Source organism: Mesoplodon bidens, assembly GCF_964165515.1.
Source record: "Mesoplodon bidens genome assembly, chromosome: 10".
NCBI lineage: Eukaryota > Metazoa > Chordata > Mammalia > Artiodactyla > Ziphiidae > Mesoplodon > Mesoplodon bidens.
Window position 1 is genome coordinate 22,992,232 of NC_138172.1, and position 24,124 is coordinate 23,016,355.

General features: G+C 39.3%; 1 protein-coding gene across 6 annotated transcripts in view; it reads left to right on the top strand.

Annotated features, from left to right (window-relative positions):
* SUCLG2 (succinate-CoA ligase GDP-forming subunit beta) overlaps positions 1 to 24,124 on the top strand; it is a 304,560-nt gene that overhangs the window by 96,916 nt on the left and 183,520 nt on the right. For 2 of the 6 annotated variants that reach the window (XM_081245224.1, XM_081245223.1), the window contains exon 3: positions 13,332 to 13,425. The exons of the other annotated variants lie outside the window; for them this stretch is intronic. In XM_081245224.1, coding sequence (XP_081101350.1) covers positions 13,332 to 13,425 — 94 coding nt within the window. The remainder of the gene's footprint in view (positions 1 to 13,331; positions 13,426 to 24,124) is intronic. 6 annotated transcript variants of the gene reach the window in all.

Genomic DNA, 24,124 nt, shown 5'->3' on the forward strand with positions numbered 1-24,124 from the left:
ACGGAAGGAAGTCATGATTAAAAGTTTTGGGCACTTGGAAGAAATGCTACTGCAGTGATGATACCTGAGGTTTCATTCCTACCTGCAGGTAGCCAAACTGCAAAGTTAGAGGGCATAGTCTCCAAGACTGTCTTTAATTCTGACCCCAACTTCAAGTTTGGGGGTTTCCAAAAACTACTCTCAGGTTTGCTAGTTTGCTAAGAGGACTCATAGATCTCACTCCAAGCTGTTATGCACATGGGGAAAGGATACAGATTAAAATCAGCCTGAGGAAGACATGCGTAAAGCAGAGTTTGGGAGGGTTTCATACATGAAGTTGCTTTGTCCTTTTTCCTTGGGAAGTTCCTTTGTCCTTTCCCTGTGGAGTCAGCACATGTTACCATCCCAGCATTAATGTGTGACATGACACACAGCACTGCCAAGCAGGGAAGATTGTCTGAGTTTGGTGGTGAGGGTTTTTATTGGCATTCCATTATGTAGGCATAATTAATCGGTTGTTTGCCAGTTTTACTGTGAACCTAAATCTGCTCTAAAAAATAAAATACATATGTTATTTTCTTAAATACATTTTTTTTTAAAAAGAAAGAGAAGTCACTTAAGCTTTCTGTAAGACCAAAATGGAAAGCATTTGTTTTCTCACATTTTCTCTCTCATTTGCCTCTGTTTGTGTTGCTATAGAATCTTGGGCTTACATAGAAGTAAAGAATCATATTAATTTTTAGACTTCTATTTATTTTTCATCCTTCCCTTACTTTGCCACTTTAACATTTATTTGATGTTTTTCCTTCAGAGTTGTAGCTGGCTGGATTCCACCATTTGGTTGGAAAACCACACCCCACACTTTTTTCTCATTTGAGGGATCACTTTGGATTCTCCTTACTCTGTTGCCTTTTGTGTAACATGAATGCTATTTTCTTTAGCACATTTAAGCCCAACAGTGATTTTTTTCTTAAACTGAAAAGTGTTCAGTGACTCTTAATACAGGTTCTTTTGCTGTCGTGGTCTCCCTCTCAGGTACAACAAAAGTCATGCCAAGACTGGCCTCCAAGGTGCCCGTGTTTTACATTTTGGTGGAGTTTCATTTCTGCCAACTATTCTTGAGAGAGCTAATCAACACACATCTTTCTTCTTTGCTGAGGCGGCTAACGGCGTTGTCATCATCATCTTTTCTTTTCTCCCTTTCTCTTTTTTGGTGTTACGTACAATTGAATTAACTTTCCAGAGCGATAGTTTCTGAAAACATTTTCTCAAGAACAAAAAGACAGATTTTCTTTGTGTATAAGGAAGATGGATTATGCTAGGGGAATGAAGAATCTTTTAATAAAACATTGCCCCTCCTCTACTTTGGTTCAACTGGGAAAAAATCAATTTTAGGTTCTTCAAGTGCAAAGAAAGATCAAAAGGAAAAGCTGACAGTCTCAATAGAGGGCAAGGTAGGATGCTTGATTTGTGTCCCATCTCTCTGGTGGACTTTAAGCAACCTCTTTCCAAATGGAATAAATTAAAAAGAGACTAGAATTTTCTTTTATGGGAGTGGGAATAAAGAGCGACATGAATACAACGATTGTCAGAATGTTTTCGGATTACTCTTTTCTTTGTCCTGAAACTTCTGACATAAGAAGTATAGTTCTGTCATAGTAAAATGCAGCATTATCTTATGTTTCAAAGTGTTTTGTTGATTTCATTGGTATTTCTTCTTCCTTTCTGAAGGAGCTTAAACATATTGTAGTTATGAGGCATTAAAAGTAAAGAATAGAAGAAATCCATAATTATGAGGGTAACCATTAATCTTTAAAATCCTAGATAATTTTATCTTTCAAATTTCTTGAAAATTTATTTGCTATGGGGAGAAGCATAATAGCTCATCTTTACTTGTGGTGTATGTGTTTTTAATAAATACAATTCAATTAAAAATAGAAAAGTATATTAGTGGAAGATAGAGGAAAAATTGTTATTTTGTAAAATCCACTATAAGTATCTATTAAGAACATGTGCTTTTTACTTTAAAAAAAGTACATTATTTTCAGAATTTCTATAGGTAATACATGGTCATAGTAGAACAAGTTGAAACCAGAGAGAATTATGAAGAAGGAAGTAGAACTCACCCGTTTAACTTGTCCACAGAGATATAATAATTTAGTTGGTCCTTTTTGTTTTTCTATATGCAAGTATATACATATATTAACTATATTCATACAGCTTTATTTCACAAATTGTAGATCATAGTTTTTTTGTTGTTGTTTTTTTTTATGGTACGCGGGCCTCTCACTGTTGTGGCCTCTCCCATTGCGGAGCACAGGCTCCGGACGCGCAGGCTCAGGGGCCATGGCTCACGGGCCTAGCTGCTCCGCGGCACGTGGGATCTTCCCAGACCGGGGCACGAACCCGTGTCCCCTGCATCGGCAGGCGGACTCTCAACCACTGCGCCACCAGGGAAGCCCTAGATCATAGTTTATATACAGTTATAGTCTGCTCTTTATATTAACACAGAGTATATGAGAATTTTCTCTTGTCGTTAAATAGTCCCCCCAAATGTAATTATAATGATTGGATTAAAGTCCATCAGTTGATGAATTAGAACTTATTTAACCATTTTCCCCCTGTAGCATTTTCAGATTTATTTCTCTAAATTGACTCTAAATTTACAATCTGAGGGGTAAAGACATAACTTTATAAGGTCAAAGACATGCTAGAATGTTCACCATCTTCAAAGAACCAAGGAATTCATTAAAAAGGTTCATCAGCTGCCTGGTGCTTGAGCATCTCCCTGCAAATGCTTGTTTTGAGTTTAAAAATCTTGTCTTGAGTGGACAAGTGTGTGGTTCCTTCCAGTAGGCTGTACTCTCTCTGACCGATGGAGCCGAGGTTGTCACCACAGTAATTGGAATAGAGTGCCCCTCAGTAAAGAAAAGATAAGAAGAGAAAGGAATGATTTTCAGATATGGTAGATAGCTGAGATGGAGAAGAATTTTAGGGCATTTCCAGTTTAAGCAGTGGATATGCTTTGTGGAACCATGGAGAACTTTGAGTGATAGCTGCCTTGCTGGGTTTCGTTCACCCTCTGTCACAGATGCATTCAGCAGACCTGTATCCAGTGACTGCAGTGTGCCAGGCACTGGAGAAGGTGCTGGTGACACATCACGAATGAGACATAGTTCCTGTACCCAAGGAGCTCACAGGTTACAGAGGGTGACAGATAACTCTAGTACAAAGCAATAAATATAGTAGTAGAAGTATGGATAAGTTACCGTGGGAAGGTGGAAGGTTACAAACCTTAGCTGGCAGTTGAGAAGGCTTCTCAGGGGCAGTGGGATTTCTCACGCTGATGGATTATGAAGGGCATTTGTTTGTATGCCGATGTTAAGTGGTTTGGACTCGGGGGTGACCAGTGACATGTGATACATATTTAGAAACATGGCGCGTTTGTATTTTAATAGCTAATATTGGATTATAGAGTTGGGTGTAAGACTGAAGTCATAAAATACCTGGTTTTCACATGGATACCCTCAAGCCATCCTGTAATGCCTGTTAAAAAGAAAACTACACTATATTCACTAGAATTTTTATTACTAACCCTTCATAAATAAGGAGCTAGTAAAGAATATATATGTCTTCATCAAATGGTTTATGAAATTATTTGTGGAATGAGCCCCACTTCCCTACCAGACATGGGACATGAACCTGGTCAAAGCAAGGACCCCGTTGATTATATTTGCTTCTCTATCCCCAGCACCCAGCACAGTGCCTGGCATATACCACATATTTAATAAGACAGTCATGTCAATTTCTATTTAAGATAAGGTTTGATTGATTCTGTTAGGTTACTGTTACTTTGATTTTCAAATGCTACAGTTTGAAAATATAATATATGTTTATTATAAAAAAAAATCCTGTGGGAAGAATAGAAGTACTATAACACAAGGTACATTTTACAAAGGAAAAATGTTGCTCTAAGATTACAAATAGTAGTATATGCTTATGTCAGTGATTATTTTTTAAAATTATGACACCTTTCTACTGGAGTACCAGGATTTCAAGCTCTGACTGTTCTCTGCAGATTCTGAAACTGATAGTTGAGACAGGGATGCAAAGCACCCATAAGAGAGGATTTCACGTAGGAACTCTTGTTCATTACAGTGAATATAGAGATTATAATTGTGTTGTTTGGTTTCTACCCAGTTTCACTAATGTAGCCTGCCACCCCAACTTATGTCCTTCCTTATTTTGGAAGACTGTTGTGTAGGTTGCTGAAACTCTAAATCACTTTCCAATATGAAATATATACTGGAGTGAATGAATACTAGCAGGAAAAAAACCCCAGCACAGTGAGCCCTGTAAATCAGCTCAGCAAAGTGTCTATGCTGGGATCCAACATTTCAGATGTAATGTTCCAAGGGGAAGAAAGCTGTCCAAAAAAATGGAGACTGTTTACTTCTGATGTTGGCAGCGTGCTCTTTTTACAAAAAGAAAAAAGCCTGTGAAGTTGGTCAGATTACATTGCTCTTACAGATATGCTTGATTTTTCTAATAGGAAATATTATTATAATCTTGAAGTTTTCATCTTCTTATTCTTCCCCCTTTATTTCTTCACACATATTACTTAATTGGCAAAAGAAAACTTCAGGGACAACTAGTACTTTTCTTTTCTAGCATCTGCTAATAGTTGAAATGTTGCCAGGCCTGGTCAGCCCGAAAGGTAGAGTATTATACCTTCTGTTCTGTACTTTGCCATTTTTCACTGAACAATGTCTTAGAGATCATTATATAAGGAATTTCTTCATTCTTTTCTGACACTGCATAATATCCCAGTTTGTGGAAGTACCATATTTACTTAAGCATTTCCTCTGGCCTGGTCACCCACTCTGTTCTCATTAAAGGCATGAAAGTATTATTCCAAGCTGGCTGAGGACTTGAAACTCAGGGAAGTAGGAATAGAACTTCTTACTGATGGCTGGACGTGATCAAAGTCAGAACAAGAGTAGGAGGCTTGGTTCTCCTTATGGCACTACACTCTTATTCACTGTTCATGGCAGATTTCCCAAGAATTCCCTGAGATGGTGATTTCTGACCCTGGCTTTGGGTGTACCCAAGGCCTTTACAGCCAGTTTCTGTAATGAGATTTTCAGAGAATAAGTATAACAAAATTCACTTAATGTATTATATGTTATAATTATAAATAATAAACTATAATAAAATGAATTAAAAATATAAATTATATATATCAATTTATAAGTTATAAATTATATTGAACATGCAGTTCATATAATAAAATATAAACTATGTAATTATACAGTTTAGAAATTATAGTATTAAAATATATAAATATATTTTTTGTATTGTGTAAATACATACAGCCCAAACTTCTTAGCCGTAATAATATTCATAGCGGTAATAGGAAACACCACCTACTGAGCACTTACTTTGTGCCAGGTGTTGTCTTGGGGCATTTTATGTAAAAAGCAGTTCTTTGTTTGTTTTACGCCCCGCGGCATGGCATGCGGGAACCTAGTTCCCTACCAGGGATCGAACCCGTGCCACCTACAGTGGAAGCACGGCGTCTCAACCACTGGACCGCCAGGGAAGTCCCAAATCAGGTCGTTTTAATTCTTCAGCAACCTTATGAGGTGAAAGACGTTGCCTTCATCTTACAAGCAAGGAAATTGATGTTGAAAATGTTTATGTAATTTGCTATGCTCTTGACCATTAATAGCATACTGTTTCCTTATTATATATAATTGCGGTACTTGGATTCTTTGGGTGCACTTTAAAGGGCAAGCATGGAGGAAAACCTCCAGGACTGAAGATTATGCAAAGAAGAGTACACGATGAATATGTTTGTGCTCTGCTCATCTGCCCTAAGGGAGGGTGCTGAAGGGGGAGGGTAGCTTTAATGAGCAATGACTTTTCATCCTCTCACTGACTTGTCCCCCTTACCCCATAAAATGATAAAGGAAATGGAGGCAGGGATGTAGAAACAGGACTAAAACCTTGGTGGAAATCAAATGTTGGTCTGTCCCAGTCTTTGGTTCTAACTTTGTCATCTGAGCCTCCCGGATGACTGATAAATGGAGGAGTGACCTTCAAAAAATGGAAGATTGGGTTTTGGAAACCCCTATAATGTACTGTGATAGCAGACTAGCAACCACTAGATTTATTTACCTAAGTGCGTGTCAAGTGGGTATTTGTCTGCATTTTAAACTGATAAAGACAGGAGTACAGAAACCTAGGATGCACATGATAAACACTTCATTTCGTCAGAAGTTTGAAAAGTGAAACTAAGAATTTCTTAAGTTATTTTCATGGAGGTGGTGGGAATAAGGTGGGAAAAAGGGGGAAACTGAGAGGGAATGATTGATCAAATGATGATTGCATATTGAGGGGGGAGGTGTTTGATCAAATTTTTGTTTTTCCAAATATTTATTTTTGCTGGAATATGAAGATACACGTAATCTTTCAGCTCATTTTGTTTTATATGGTTAGCAAAGCAGGTCGGATGCTGCAGCTGCTAAGCTTTGCACTAATTCTTCTGTCAGCCATAAGGGGATTTTTTAAAAATAGTTGTTAAGAACTTTAATATTTGCTTAGCATGAAATGCCACGTAAAATATTGCCTTAACATTGGCAATGTTTAATCTAAAATTAATGCAAGAAAGCAAAAGATATCAAGGAACTGATTTCATTTTCTTTTTTTATCTTTGAAAATTTTATTTTATTTATTTTTTTTACATTAAAAATTTTTTTAGTGCAAAAGCAAAATATGGTTAATCATGGGGGAGGGGTGTTCCTTTTTTTTAACATCTTTATTAGAGTATAATTGCTTTACAATGGTGTGTTAGTTTCTGCTTTATAACAAAGTGAATCAGTTATACATACACATATGTCCCCATATCTCTTCCCTCTTGCGTCTCCCTGCCTCCTACCCTCCCTATCCCCCCACAAGGTGGTCACAAAGCACCGAGCTGATCTCCCTGTGCTATGCGGCTGCTTCCCACTAGCTATCTATTTTACGTTTGGTAGTGTATATATGTCCATGCCACTTTCTCACTTTGTCCCAGCTTACCCTTCCCCATCCCCATATCCTCAAGTCCATTCTCTAGTAGGTCTGTGTCTTTATTCCCGTCTTGCCCCAGGTTCTTCATGACCATATTTTTTTTTTCTTTTTTTTAGATTCCATATATATGTGTTAGCATACGGTATTTGTTTTTCTCTTTCTGACTTACTTCACTCTGTATGACAGACTCTAGGTCCATCCCCCTCACTACAAATAACTCAATTTCGTTTCTTTTTATGGCTGAGTAATATTCCATTGTATATATGTGCCACATCTTCTTTATCCATTCATCTGTTGATGGACACTTAGGTTGCTTCCATGTCCTGGCTATTGTCAATAGAGCTGCAGTGAACATTGTGGTACATGACTCTTTGAATTATGGTTTTCTCAGGGTATATGCCCAATAATGGGATTGCTGGCTCGTATGGTAGTTCTATTTGTAGTTTTTTAAGGAACCTCCATACTGTTCTCCATAGTGGCCGTATCAATTTACATTCCCATTAGCAGTGCAAGAGGGTTCCCTTTTCTCCACACCCTCTCCAGGGTTTATTGTTTGTAGATTTTTTGATGATGGCCATTCTGACTGGTGTGAGATGATATCTCATTGTAGTTTTGATTTGCATTTCTCTAATGATTAATGATGTTGAGCATCCTTTCATGTGTTTATTGGCAGTCTGTATACCTTCTTTGGAGAAATGTCTATTTAGGTCTTCTGCCCATTTTTGGATTGGGTTGTTTGTTTTTTTGATATTGAGCTGCATGAGCTGCTTGTAAATTTTGGAGATTAATCCTTTGTCAGTTGCTTCATTTGCAAATATTTTCTCCCATTCTGAGGGTTGTCTTTTTGTCTTGTTTATGGTTTCCTTTGCTGTGCAAAAGCTTTTAAGTTTCATTAGGTCCCATTTGTTTATTTTTGGTTTTATTTCCATTTTTCTAGGAGGTGGGTCAAAAAGGATCTTGCTGTGATTTATGTCATAGAGTGTTCTGCCTATGTTTTCCTCTAAGAGTTTGATAGTGTCTGGCCTTACATTTAGGTCTTTAATCCATTTTGAGTTTATTTTTGTGTATGGTGTTAGGGAGTGTTGTAATTTCATTCTTTTACATGTAGCTGTCCAGTTTTCCCAGCACCACTTACTGAAGAGGCTGTCTTTTCTCCATTGTATATTCGTGCCTCCTTTAACAAAGATAAGGTGACCATACGTGCCTGGGTTTATCTCTGGGCTTTCTGTCCTGTTCCATTGATCTGTATTTCTGTTTTTATGCCAGTGTCATACTGTCTTGATTATTGTAGCTTTGTAGTATAGTCTGATGACTTCATTTTCGTGGTGTTCATCAGTGTCCACAAGAAGGAGGTGAATGACTGATGTGTTTAGTGGTTATTAATTCCTTACAACAAAAAATAAGAGGCACGCTGCTTATTACTTTTGCTCAGTGCATTTGTAGGAGGCATGAAAAGACGATGCAAATAGCCTCTGGGAATAAGACAAACCGAATATAATACTAAATGACTGAGAAGGTTGTGTCGCTCCCTGCAGGAAAAAAAAAGGTTAGCTATCAAAGAGAATTTTTTAGATATTCTCCAAGCATCTGGCAGGGTCAGAAATCTCCCATCCTAGATGAACAAAGTATACAACTGTGTTAATATTAATTTGCTGATTTTATGTTTGTTGTGCTGTTTTTATATTCACTCTGTGTGTGTAGGTGAGGGTGGAAGGAAAAATACAGGGCCGGGTGAGGGAAACCTGCGCGTTTAATAATATTAATAGTAATCTCTGCCACATAGGGCATCTCAAGGTTGGGCAGAAAGACTGGAATTTGGAGGTTTTGCTATTTAGTAATTTGAAAGAAGAGAGGAGTTTGTTATTCCAGGCATGTGAAAAGGGAGAAGATGGGTGTGACGATCCAGGGATGTTGGGGTTACTGGGAAGAGACACTAGAAAGTGACCGGAGGTTGTCCCATAGTGGCCGAGGCTGACTTAGTCTCAGGGCTGGGGGTGGTGATGAGAAGTTTGGGGGTACAGAGCACGCACCTGCATTACCCTCACACATTGCTGTGAGCAGGGTGTGTTATGGCAAGGTTGCTCTCACATAAACACTTGACTGGTTTAGAGTTGAAAATGGTGAAAGACTAATAAAATTGAGGATTTTGTCACACTATATATCTTGAATAGAGTCTTGATATGTTTTGCTTTGTTTTTTAACCTCTCAGCTGATGATTCTGCCAACATTGGACCCTTGGGGATTGACAAAATTACACCCTATGTTAAGTATAAAAGGGCCATCCATCCAATTAACACACTAGCCTTAGTTTCCAGAGGGAGCGGCTCTTCCCCCAGCCCTCCTTAGCCTAGAACAATTATATTCATGGCTTAAAAAACATCACCTGCTTTCAGTGGGACTGTGTATTTTTCCCCCTGGCTTGGGCAGATGGCAGCATTGTTTCAGACATCACCTTTTGGAAATGGGTCTGTAGAATAGTTCTGTTACCAGAAATCACCTGTTTCAAAAGGAAACTGTTCTTTCACCCCAGCTCACTGATGTGAAATGGACAGCCTAGGACTTTCTCACAGCTGCCCTGAGACATTCCACCAGGGGAAAAGCAGTGAAGAAGCAAACATGCAGAAAGCCAGGCAAGAGCTCAGTCCTTACCTAGCCACTCACTGCCAAGCTAGAAGCTGGAGTATCAGGACATAAATGTGGAAAGTGGGGCATCTTCTTTCTAGAGAGCTACAGATGCTGTTGAAGTTTCAATTTTCTCTGTGGCATTTAAACTGTATGATTTTTTTTTTAGTGTCAAAGAATAGAAAATTAGTTTTAATTGTTACTTATGAGGCACCATATGGCTACTCTATAATTCTGGCTTCCCATGGAGCTGCATTTGCATATGGAAAATGAAATTAATTGGAAATCACACTCTGAAATCTATTATTAAGTTAATATAGCTAACAGCTTGTGGGGTGTCCTCATACTCAGCATGATGTAACTGCACATAACAGCAAGTAACTATAAACTCATAGAGGAGACCAGGAGGGATAAACAGAGGTCAAAGGGACAGCCTTTGGAAAGGAATGGCATTAATAATGGATGCTACAGCAAACATCTTGGTTCCTCACTGTCCACAAACCCAGGGTAGAGGGAAGCAGTTTAATCATATTCAAATGAATTAATCAGCAGTCTTGTAAATTTCACAGCCAAGGGACTGATTTTTATTTTGCCAATTAGTGTTGTAGTGAGCTAAGGTCACTCTCAGAATTAGTGATGGTTAAGTCAGAAGTTTCCAAACTTAGCTGTGCATCAAAATCCACTGAAGAACTCCTCTGAGTCTGATTCCTGGGCTTTTGATTCATTAGTACTGGCTTTCTGAATTATTAAGAAGTGCCACAGGTATTCTGATATAGCTCAGACGTGAACATTGGAAACCACTTATTTAGGTGATATATCACACATGGCTTGATATGTTTAAATGATGAAGCCCACAGCGAGTGTGGTTCAGTTTCCCTAGTTTGGTTCCTAACTTTAAAACAGTAAAATAAGTTAAGATAAAAACATAACCTAAGGTTCAGTACTTCATTGGGCAAACCTAGAAATGGTAAACAATTTGATGTCATATGTGCTTTTTATTAAATTTGTTAGTTTACTTGTCTGCCCTTCCCAAGACTGTGGACTCAGTGAGGGCACTGCTGTTTTAGTCACCTTGGTGTTCAAGGCTCAGAGTGGTAGGAATTCAATAAATGTTTATAGACTGTGAATTTGAATGTGAAAAGGGCAAAGTGTTCATATTTAGAATTAATGACTGTATATTCTCTTCGTTATAGGCATCAGACACAATGATCATAAATTGACATTAACAAGTGTTATAAATGACCACACAATTTGAGATATTAGTATTTCTGAAAGTGTCCAGCCTTCTTCATGTCACTGAGGATGGAATCTGTAGATTTGAAACTAAGAAGGAGATTTCTCATTGTCTCTCTTCTTCTTCCCATGAGTGATAGGTCTGCAAACCTAAGTCACATTGGTAAGAGCAGAGTCTAGAATTCTAGTTGAGAGACTCACTGATCAGACTTTTTGGAAAACTTCTGGTTCAAGTAGGTCTTTGTGCTACTGGTGGATTGTCTCTGTGCTTGGTGTAAAGGTCCCCCAAGGCTGTGGTTCTGAAACCTGCTCTCACATCTGTTTTATCTTCTACAGTTTGTGCAGTCTTATGCTCCCCACACTGCCTGGGTATTACACTTGTTCCCCTGTTTTCTTGGCTTGTTACTTCAGGGCAGAATTGTGTCAAGAAGCTCTTAAATGCTGTGTAGATAATATGATGTTGAAAACACCTTGTTATCTGCCTCAAAATGTATTGTCTGTGGTAACTGTGACTGGTTTGGACATAAGGTGGGTTGAAATCTTATTGATGGACCAGAGGAGAGGAAATGATGTTGTTAAAGCAAACAACTAGGACAAGACAGTGGGAACAAGCATTGTAACTTTAGAGCTGAACAAAGACAAGAAAGATAACGCAGGTACAACAGCCTGCTGTGTAGCCTGACCAGCAGGGACCACTGGCTCTCTCTCAGTATCAGGGCTCTCCTTCCTGAACAACGGACCTTGATTTTTTTTGTTTAATACTTTATTTTGAAATAATTTCAAATGTATGGAGAATTCTAAGTACCATACAAACAACCCCCATATCACTTTCAGCCCAGTTCCCCAACTGTTAACCTTTGAGAGCAAGATGCAGACATGATACGTCTTCACCCTAAACATTGTGGTGTGTGTTTCCCCACAAACAAGGAAACTCTCCTACAGCATCACCATTCAACCCTCCAAATCAGGAAGCCATGTTGATGCACCACTACCATCCCATCCACAAAGCCTATTTGGACTTTACCAGCTGTCCTAATAGTGTCTTTTTCTTTCCTGAACCAAGATCTAAGTCAGAAACACATGTTACATTTGGTTGTCATGTCTATTCAATCTCTTCTACTCCGGAACATTTCCTTGGTCTTTCCCTGCCTTTCAAGTCCTTGTTTAAAAATGTCCAGGCCTTTCCTTCAGTGGAATGTCTCTCAGGCTGAGTCCACCCAGTGCCTCCTCATGGTTAGATTCAGGTCCTGCATTCTTGGTAAAAAACTGCCATAAAAATGATAGTCGGGCTTCCCTGGTGGCACAGTGGTTGAGAGTCCGCCTGCCGATGCAGGGGACACAGGTTCGTACCCCGGTCCGGGAAGATCCCACATGCCGCAGAGCGGCTGGGCCCGTGAGCCATGGCCGCTGAGCCTGCGCGTCCGGAGACTGTGCTCCGCAATGGGAGAGGCCACAACAGTGAGAGGCCTGTGAACCGCAAAAAAAAAAAAACAAAAATGATAGTCAGCTGTTCATAGCTGGTCACATCAGAAACTATGTGACCTTTCACACCACTAGTCCAGTTGATGTCTGCCAGGTTTCTCTGCCTTACATTTGACATTTTCCTTTTGTGATTGACTAGAATTTTGTGGGGAGGAGTTCTGAGATTACACCAGTACCTTTTCCTCATCTAACTTCCACCCACCAGCCTTGGCCTTCATGGACTGCTCCTGCCTGAATCAGTTACCTCTGTGATAGCTGCCAGTTGGTGATTCTCATTTCCATTATTTCTCCTACATTTATGAGTTGGTAATCTGCTATAAAGAAGAGCTTTTCCTTCTGCCTTACAACATTTATTTATATCATCAAGGACCTATGAATCTTGTTTTATTCAATGGATTGTCATCCATTCTTAAGGATTTTTGATATGGCTTTGTCATTTCTTCGAGCACTTTCTTACTTGCTGGCACAAGATATTCCCATTTCAACTTGTACTTCTCTTGTTCCAGACGTAGTATTAGCCATTTCTCTAAGAAGCCCTGGTTCTTTTTAGTAGAGGTAATATTTGAAAACCACTTGGCCTGTGGTTGTGCTCATTATTGTTGAGATGTCATTGCTTTTAGGTCATCTTAAGAGACAGTTGGGTATGTATACGCACATACACACAAACACATGTATATGTGTATGTATGTACACATATACAAATATACATGTATATAAAATTACACATTCATTCTGCTCTACATACACACACTTACAAACACACTCATATATATTTCTTTGTCTACGTACATTACAAAAAACATTGTGTTTATGTCAGTACCTCCAGCTCTAATCCTAAATCTTAAGGGTATTTCTAGCATCTCACCTTTCCATGTTTGGAAATACTTTCTTCAACGGAGAGAAACCTGGCTCTCATTATCTTCTATATAACCTTATTTCCTCAGTTGATTGTAACCTATGGATATGACCAATTGGAACTGTGCTGTCTGCCCACCACCCTGACACCTTCCAAGATCTTCAGTTTTGGGGTGCTGTCAGGTATGCTACTGACATGTCTACGAGGTACCTCTCTCCCTCCCTCGGTAACTGTGTACTCGGGCTCCAGCAGACGTGTGCCAATACCTTCATGACATTTCCCTTCTCCCCCTCAGCACCCCTTGTTCTCAGGTACCAGGGTGCTACTCAGTTTTCCACTAAGTACATGGCTGCCTGGAGCAGAGACCGTGTTTCCCAGTCTCTGGCAGAGCTAGCTGTGGGCTTATGATTTGGTTACAGCCAGTGGCAGCCAATTTGACCATGAAGTCAGAATGATATGTTGAGGGACTGTGATGGTTGTGGGATTATTATACCAGTTCTTAACAACTCTCCTCTGGACTTTACGTGAGAGAAAAATAAACTTCTCTCTTATTTAAAATTTCAAAATTATAATTAAAAAATTTTTGGTCCCTCGACAGCTAAACCTAATTCTAACTGATACTACCTCTGTTAGGCAAGAAGGAAACAAAAATAATTCTGAATTCCATGAGGCAGTAAAGAATTGTGTAGAGGAGACCAGCACCAAATTGATAGAGGTCCAGTAAGTGCTGAAGTTAGTCTTGAATCAAGTGACAAAATTTATAGATGTTTAAAGGAATTATAGTAGAATATAAAGGAGCTTATGGAATAGCATTAAAGTTCTCGAGCAATAAAAAGGCAACTGAGGGTCTTCCCTGGTGGCGCAGTGGTTGAGAGTCCGCCTGCCGATGCAGGGGATACGGGTTCATGCCCTGGTCCGGGAAAATCCCACATGCCGCGGAGCGGCTGGGCCCGTGGGCCATGGCCGCTGAGCCTGCGTCCGGAGCCTTGCTTCGCAACAGGAGAGGCCACAACAGTGAGAGGCCCGCGTACCGCAAAAAAAAAAAAAAAAAAAAAAAGCAACTGAAATTCCTAAAAAGCTAAAAAAAAAACCTGGAAACCTAAAACACAAAACCATGCATGCAGTAACTGAGGAAATAGCTGAAGCCCTACAGAAGGTGGCTGACTTCTGTCTGTTGACATCAGATGGAATTCAGCAGTATTAGGTTGGTGGTATAATCTGAGTGATTCTGGGTTATATATAGTCCAGGAGATCACCGTGATTGGGGTCCGCATTTGTCTTGGCAGCTATTAAAAACTGTTCCATCCTGTCCATCAGGAGTACATGAAAAATAACTCCCACCCTGGATAAGAGCGTGACCTCAGTTCCTTGGAGTTGTGATGTTATCTGTGACACAAGATTTGAAAAGCGTTCCCTTAGTTGTTATGTTACTTTTAACCGAGGTAGGTAGATAACTTAGCAAACAAATGATGAAATTTCTAAAACCCATATGATTAATCCTAATCAATTATTAATTATCTGTATATATTATTTTAGTTGATGTGTTTGTAATGTTTAAGAGAATTTGACATATTACAGTAACAGAGTAGACATTAAATGACATTACTCTTGTAATTTTTATGTTGAAAGATAAAGCTTTTGACAAAGATTATAAATAGTATTGCAGTGGTTTTAAAATTCACTGCATCTTTTAATTTGTTAGGGAATTACTGGTGCAATTTAGTACTTGAGAAAGTTTTGCTCTTTGGGTCAGACAGTTGAAGTGCTTAAGAAAAGAAAATGGATACGTTCAATTTATAAATTCAGTTTAAAATGTTTAAGAATAATTAAATGTGTAAATGATACTGATTGCTGAGGGGGAGTTTAGTGTGTCCAACTTGAGTTGTTTGAACCTTAATCAAAAGCCACCTTGAAAGTGAATGTCAAAATTTTAAACTTAGTAGAATGATAAGAATTGCAAGTTGAACTCAAAGGCTTATAAAAAATGGGTTTTTAAAAATCTGTCACTTAAGTAAAGCAAATATTTCATTTAAAATCACAAGTGGGCTCTTCTTTGCAGCAAAGCTACCCTAGGTTTCCCAAACACACTGACACTGTGAGGGGGCAGGGGAGTGTTCCCCTGCTGCAGTGGCCTTAACGGAAGATCTGTGGTGGACAACTTTAGTCTTGGCAGGGCCTGGATGCCAGGTGGGTTGCCAAAGCTGATTTCTGGCGATACCCCCTAGGCCATGGTGAGATTGGGGGATTGTCAGCTCTCAGTAGATGAGCTGCTGCCCTGGGCAGCAAGATAACATTCACATCCCCCTCTTGGTTGGGATGGAAACTATAATAGAAAAAGCATGGGCTGGAGGTCATATCCCTTAACAAGTCACTCATAAACTTCTGAACTCCATTCAGTGTTTTCTACTGTAGACTGGGGACAATAATTTCTAAATTATGGAATTATTGGAAGGATTAAAGATAATAGATGCGCAAATCACCCATTATATTGCTTGTCACCTAGCAGAGGCTCAAACAGTAATGACATTTTTTAGAGGAAGATATAAAGGCTAATGGATTTATTTAGGGAATGTATGAGGCGAAATCAGAGGATGTAAGTCATAAAACCTATAGTAGTTCACATTCTTTAAAAGAAAACACCTGCTATGTTGCCAGGCATTGTTCAAAGTACTCACATGGATTGCATACTTGAATTTACCCAGTAACCCATGAGAGATTTACTATTATCCTCTCCATTTTATAGAGGAACAAACTGAAGTTTACAGAGGTTAAGTGACTTTTAAGATTTTATACAACTAAGTAAAAGAGTTGAAGCAGAGTTTGAATCCAGGAACCCTAATGCTAGAGAGTGGACTCAGGCCCACACTCTGGCATTCCTGTGTCGTGGGCATCCCTATCTGTGGTAACAAGTGCCTCAGAGAAGGAAGGACCAGTGTTGCCTTTGACTTTAGAGAATTCCTCTCTGACATCTGCACCCCATCAACCTGGACTGCTGTCTTTAAAAAAAAAAACATGAATAATAAAAAAAGTACTGAGGGAGTACACTGATAGAGTAGGCTTTGTTTTATTACAAGATGATCAGGTACAATACATCACAAAAACGTTTGGTTGTATACACAGTTAAAAGGTTTGTCTGTGAAGGTGTTAATCCATGTGAGCTACCTTATGGGCATAGCCTTTCGTTTGACTCAAAATGGGAGGTCTTTCTTGTTCTTGCTATTACTGGGTCGTCACTTTTTCTTCATTTTAGTTGACAGATCCCAGAACCCATGGTCAAGAATTCTGGTTACATTTGGAAGTGGGTGGCTTGCCTTCTCTCTGACCACTGTCACCTTACCCGCTCCCAACCTCATTCACTCCCGCAAACATGAATTGGTGAGGGTAGTAGGAGGTCATGCTCAGATGGTGTTTGTGGATCTTCAGCTCTGGCCTGAGCCTGTGCTCTGGAATTTACAACTTGTGTGTGATCTTGGACAAGGGACTTTAATTCTTTGAGTTTCAGTGTTCTGATACTAGGAATAGTATCTTATGCAGAGGGCTGATGTGAAGATTAAATGAGATGAGGTGTATAAAGTCCTTTGACTAGTTCTTGGTAGATAGTCCTGAAAATGTGACGTCTTTAAGACATATGACAACAGCCTCAACCACCATAGTAACAGTAATAGCAATGGCAGTAATGACACTAAAGGACAGAGAGCCATGTGTCCTAACGCTGACATACAAAATGCCAGCCAAGCTCTGTGTCTAGCTTGCCTCCCAGCTCATTTTCCCTCCGCTGCAGGCTGCCACAGGGCTGGAACGGACCCAGCTTCAGTGCTGGGGGAGGGATGTGCTGTGTTGGTACAAGCCTCAGCCTGCTAATGAGGCCTGAAGTTGAGCAACTCCAGATGGAGTCAAGCAATGAGTTCTCTGCCAGGAAACGTGGCGGATGGACCAGGGCCACTCATTCCAGGCAACAGTCAAGGGTATCAAAAGGGAGACGAGCAAAAAGTAAGGAAACATGCAGGCCTTGGAACTAAACAAACTACTATCCAAACGTAAATAAAAACATGGTGTGCTTTTGTGGCAGGGGAATCCTATCTGGGATCCAGAGATACTCAGTTTACTTACAAAAGCAGTAGTCCATCTGGGAGCTGGCAGGAGGACAATGCTAAATGTCTATAGATTTGGGCTTCTCTTGAAGGTATCCGACCTTTAAAACTTGATTTGAACTAGTATGTCCTCATCAACCATGAGCACATTTTATTGATCATTTCTGAATGATTGGAAAAAAAGTAAGACATCGGTATCTAAACACTTATAAAAGTCAGTAAAACTGCATTTATTATTTATATGAAACATTTTTGCCGAATGGACAACACATTCATCCTTATCATCATCATCTACTATTTATTTGAAACTTAAGACATAAATATAAGTGAGGATGTAAGCCAGGTATTGTGTTAAGTAACTTTACATACCTTACATACTCCCTGCTGCCCCCCGTCTCCCGCCAACCCCTAGCATTTAATACTCATAGCAGTTCTCAAAGGTAAGTGCTACTTTTGTCAGCTTCATTTCATAGATGAGAAAATTGAGGTTCTGTTATTCTTTGGCCAAGGCCCCTCAACTGGCTAGTGAGGAGCAAAATCTGAGTTGTGATCCAAGGCTGTCTGCCAGTGGCTCATTAACTTACCAGTATACTCTGATCATCTCCAGTATGTTTCCTTCTCTGGGAGGGACTTAAGAGGGATGGTAGATTTATGTACATAGAAAAGAGGTGCTTTAATAATTCCGCACATACATCTGAAGGGCTGAAGGGCACCTCAAGAGGGCACTTGACCCCTGTATGTCCCCCTTAAGGAAACTGGTGACTTGAGCCCCAGTGACTTGTTCTGAGTCTCATAGGGACGAATCTTCACGTTTCTTGCATGGATCCGATGCAACTAATTCTGGAAAGCACAGGTGTGTGAGTCCCTAGGCCCAGGGAACACCATGGCTGGCTTTGAACTGGAAGATTAGTTGCTGATTTGAGAAGTGGCCGTGTTTTGCCTCTGTCCTCCATTCTGAGTCACACCGCCCATGAAGTGAGGAAGGGGTGGTAAAGCCCAGTGAAGCTGAATGGCAGCGTTCTGTGCACATCTCAGGCACCAGTGTAATCTAATGTGTGATAAACTTGCTTTAAAAATTCACAGAAATAATACATATTCTTTGTAGGATATTTGCAGTCAAAAAGAAGAAAAAATTACCAGTAATCTCCTCCCCTGCTCCAAATAATCAGTTAATACTTCGGTATATTTTATTCCAGATTAATCCTCAGTATACATATTATATATGCATGTATGCATACATGTACATATATATATATATATATATTTCTTTTTGCGTTACGCGGACCTCTCACTGTTGTGGCCTCTCCCGTTGCAGAGCACAGGCTCCGGATGCCCAGGTCCAGCGGCCATGGCTCACGGGCCCAGCCGCTCCGCGGCATGTGGGATCTTCCCGGACCGGGGCACGAACCCGCGTCCCTTGCATCGGCAGGCGGACTCTCAACCACTGTGCCACCAGGGAAGCCCCCATGTACATATATTTAATGATATATATTTTTGATTACAGAAAGCTTTTTCCCCCTCCCCCCCACTTAGCAATAATGTTGTTATTGTTCTTACTAGGTCACATAAACATATATTTTATTTAAATCTGAAAACAGTTTTTCTCTGATTATAAATGGCATAAGCATTTATAAAGCACTTGTAAAAAGTGCAGGTAATATCAAAGCTTTAAAGAAGGAAGTAAAAATGATTTGAAACTTCACCCCCTGTAGATAACTGTTGATGTAGACTTTCTGTCATTCCAGACTTTTTTTAAAAGCATTTGTATCTGTATTTTCCAAAGTTTTCAAAAGAGTAATGTATTGTAGGTTATAGCGCAGATGTGTCTTGGCTTTTGTTTTCTAAATACTTTCTAGTGGTTTTCTTTCAAAAACCCTGGAGGCTTATGGAAAGTCTCCAATCCCAATATGTTAATTTCAGGCAGTGATAAGGACATTGACAGCCTAGAAAAGCTTTGGGTTAAAGATCGTCATGTTCATCACTCCATCACTTAAGCATCAGATTAAGGCTGGAAGCATCATCCTGGCTTTTCTGGAGGTTGCAAGAATCCCCAGGAGAATTCACTTCCCTTTTCAAAATGGAATAGCCACACCAAAATACCAGGACAGACATGGTGCAAGGAAACACCTTTGGTGCCGCTATTATTGATAGTTTCCCTGAGCTTCCAAAGTATCAGGGCTGGAAAAGTTCATGTTTTAAAATAATTAGTTGTTTTCAAAAAGTTATATATGCTCGTGGTAAATAAGAAAAAAAATCCCTTTTTAAATCAGTACTTTGCATGTCACTGACCCTGACTAGGAATGTTTCGGGCAGGATTCTGATTTGGAGGTCGTGGGGTGGATGGGGGAGAACTGATTGCTTTTTACAGTGCCTTGAATAGTCACATATCTGTTGGTGGCCTGTCTGTAGGCCAGGGATTGATCTTTGTGCTGAGATGTAAGAATTTAATATTTTGTTATGTTTAGTTTCAGTGAAAATTCAGTAAGAGATTTAATATCCTCATTGTCAGTGCTGCTCTATTTAGATATTTTGTCCTAAGGACACTCTAGTAATATGCTCTCACAAACAACAATGTATTTCTTGGTTGGAATTTGAGTCATACAGGTATATGCATTTGTCAAAACCTACTGAATGGTACATTTCAGATTTGGGCATTTCACTGTATGTAAATTGTATCTCTCGCCAAAAAGGAACCGTAAACAGGTATTAACTTTAGTTACTGTTATGAGTGCTGAAGAGTCTAAGGGTAACTGTGCTGATGTCTGCAACTTACTTTGAAATGCATGAAAAAATAAGATGGGCTGTGATGGATGGAGAGATTTGGGATAAAGCAAATGTAGTTAAATGTTAGCAGTTATAGAATCCGAGTGGTGAGTGTGTAGATATTTACTTGTCGTTCAACTTTTTTTTTATGTGATTGGAAATTTTAATAACAAAATGTTGGGGGAAAAAAACCCAATAATGAGGCTCTATGTGAAAGGGTTAAAGCACAGTCTCTAGAATTATTTTTCTTGCTGAAACATTCTGACTCTACTTCTTGCTAGCTGTGTTACTCCGGATAACTCAGCCTCAGTGGAGTTATTTGTTAAATGTGGGTAATGAATACACTTAGCACAAATCTTATTCCACAGTAAACACCTAATAAATACTGTGATTATGATTTCACAGTGCAAAAGAAGTGATGATTATAAATGAAAGACCATATGCTGAGGGCCCACCATGTACCTGGCACTCCTGCTTGGTCATTTCCAGGGGAATGAGGCCATCTCATTCTGCACCATGCTGTGTGTGCCCTTCAGTAGCAACAAACACTAGAGAAGGTGTGAGGGGCATGATTGGCTAAACTGAGTGTGGCTTCATCAAGTGTGACAGGGCCCTCCCCAGCTCTGTGGCTCCTCTTTGGTGTGGCATCTCCTTTGAACTAGAAGGCCCTTCAGAGGAGAGGTGGCATCTGGTTTGTGAGACTTTGTAGCATTCCCGAGTCAATGTTGATTTAATTCATCATAAAAATCACTTCCTTTGTATACGGCTAAGCCATCCTATTTTGAGGTTATGATTTTTTAGCTTTATGGACAAGTGTCCTGGGAAATTCATATCGGGTAGCAAGATCTCCTTCCTTCCCCACAGTGGAATCATGTTTATGCATTATGACAGCCTGTTCCAAACTCTTGATGGGAGGTAAAGAGAAAGGGTCAGGGACCTGAAAAAAGCTGCAGCTGTATTTAAGGGCACTAGCAGTGGGAGATGAAGGGAATATTTTAGGTACTTCTGTGGATGTGCTATTTACTCCCAGATGTCTGATATCATATTCCTGGAAACTAAAGTGAAAAACAGAGTAAAAAAACTGTGATGGTGAGGGAGAGTGTGGGATACAGAACAAATGTTGGCCACATTTTGAAAGGAGAGGTCGGTCAGTGGGTAGGAAGAATAGGCTTATCTGGTAGCTTTCCAGCTGCCATAATGAAATGTGAATCTTGAGAGTAAATGTCTCCTAGTGATTGGGATTTCAGAGGGTATCCTCATATAGGACTGCTTGCTTGGTCAAGCATGAAACAGGATTTTATTTCTCTGCCACACTAGTACTAGCTACTTAAAACCTGCCAGAATTTTCATTTACTTTTCCCAGGTGTGGATGCCAGCTCTTGAGTATTTTACTGTGTTTTCGGGTGTAACAATTCCAAACTCCACTCAAAAAATTTTTATTAATTTTTCCCCATGATGTGCATCCTAAAGGGTACACATCAGCTTGTTAATTCTTTAATTTCTTATTTATAACACTTGGGCTGGCTCATTCCAGTATGAATTCTTGCTCAAACCAGGCTTTTTTTTTTTTTTTTAATGATGCAGGAAGTCCCAGAAGAGACCATCCTAGGTTGAATGCTTCAAAGATAATCAGAAAGGTTGTTCTGAAGACAGTCCAAGAAAGTAGGTCCAGGCTTTGTGGCTTCTGAAGTCAGGTATAGATCAGGTTGATGATGAGTGCTCCAGTTCTGAGGGATTTAAGTGTATTAGTCCTTATTTGGGAGTGGTTTTGAGGAGGGTGTGATGGGAGGTGAAATTTGAAGTTAGTGCTGATCTTTCAGGCTGTTGAAACTGAAGTTAGTTATGTTAGATATAATTGAACTTGCACTTAAATAAATTGGAAACAATACAAGGAAAGGTAAGAGAAAAGGAGGAAGAAAGGGTGGGAAGGAAGAAGGAAGGAGAGGGGAAGGAAGGAAGGATGAAAACCAAAGAAAGCTGGCATAGCAGGAAAAGGAAAAAGTAACTATTTCTCAGGCCTTCGCAACCCTCGAAAGTCAGCCAAATATAAACTCTTCCTAGTTCACCGAAATTGCATGATTTCATCCTCTAGGATGCAATCTAAAGTCCTCCCTGTGTTTAACATTCAAGCAATAGACTTAGATTTCAGACACAATGAATGGGTCAGGACAGGCAATAAAAGAGCAAGACATTGCAATTTAAACCTCCATGCAATTTGAAAGCTACATAACAGTTTATGCTGGACCACAGTAGATGTATATATCATGGGAAAGTGGTTCTGAGATCTTTCATCTCCCTTGGGGTGGGTCATTCCTGGCTTCTACTTAACTCCAAAGTGTCATCCACCACTTTAGCACTTTAAAATGGAAAATAAAAAACCTCCTGGTTTCCTTTTTATAGCAACATCACCAAGCCAGTGTTTGGAATTCTATATTTCTGGCATTTAGAATGGTTGCACATTTTAAGTCTGGAATATGTGTTTATTTGCAGGTTAGGAGGGGGTGGACATATACGTAACTCTTGCTATTATTAAACAACTGCTTAGTTTGAATCTCACTGACCCTTTGGGAGCTTTCACAGCCCTGTGTGAGAGTGTACCTGATTGGGGGGTTTTTAAAGACCACCGTGATAAAATGACTGGAGATCTTAAAAGCACTTAGGGCAAAATAACTAAATTTAACAAAGACCATAAAATGTGTTTTTTCATTTATATGCTGTTCCTGAATATAGATAAATAAACTTTTATTGAAGTAGAGGTTTTCTGAAGATCTGAAATAACAAATTTGAGTGCTGAATCCTTGGCATGCTTTACTGGTTTATTTCAAGTGATGCTATAGTGGTTTCTAATTTAAATAGGTAACTAAGACAGCCAAACAAGTATAAATAGAAAAGCAAAGTAGCCTTTCTTAGCTGTTTACCCCTTGGTGTCTTCACCCCCCAGCTTCATCTACCTAGAAAACTCACAGCTCTTCTTCTCTTCCCGGCTCTTCTTTCTTTCTCCTGCCCGGCTTAACTTGACACCATTTCCCCTTCTCACTATACTTTGTTCTTGCCACTTGTGGAAGCATTCATATTTTTCAGTAATTCTTTGTTTGTATCTCTTTCCTTCAGTAGATTTTAAGTTTCTGAAAGGCATTGACTATGACTTTTTTAAATCTTTGAATTCCTGCAGGTGCTCAAGAGATATTTTAAAAGGGAAAAAAGTTTTTCTGCTGCTGTCAGTTTTCTTGCATGACACTTTAGGAAGTCATGTTGTAAGATGATGAGCCATACTTCTTAAAGATGCCTTCTGGAGGCCTCCTCAAGTATAGGCATCCCTGACCCCACAGATTAAAACTATAAAGACTGATACAGAAAGGAACATTTAAATATTGAAGACAAACCACTCTAAATAACTGCCTATATTTATCTCACATTTTTAAAGTCTCATTTTAATTTTTTTATGACAGCACATGATAATTGCAAAAAAATTGAATCAGTACTGAAAAAAGGTAATGTTCTACCCATAATACCCCTCCTTACCTCCTTAAGATAACCTCAGTTAATCATTTGGTTATTGTCCATTTAGATTTCATTATGACTATATAATGATTCAAAAATGTGACTATTTATTTTTAAATATTAATCATTAACTCAGTTTAAAGCGTATAGTGTCTGTGGACATTTCCCCATGTTTATACATAAAGATATACTTAATCATGGTTGATAGATATATAGTATTATATCATTTCATCATGTGGATATGTAAAATTTGTTTTTCCAATCCCGAATGTCCAAATGCTGATGGACATTCTGGTTGTTTTCAGTGTTTCCCTCTTATAATTACATTGCAGTGAAAATCCTTGTTTCTGTAGCTGATTTTCACAGAAGTGGGATTGCTCTACCAAAGGGTGTTCTGTGTGCATTGGACAGATGGACCTCCTAATTGTCTTAGAACATTCCAGGTTTCTTAACTGTCATGAATTTTTCAGGAGCATGGAACAGACGCCCAGTACTATTCCTTGATTAGCATTGGACTCAGGAGGCT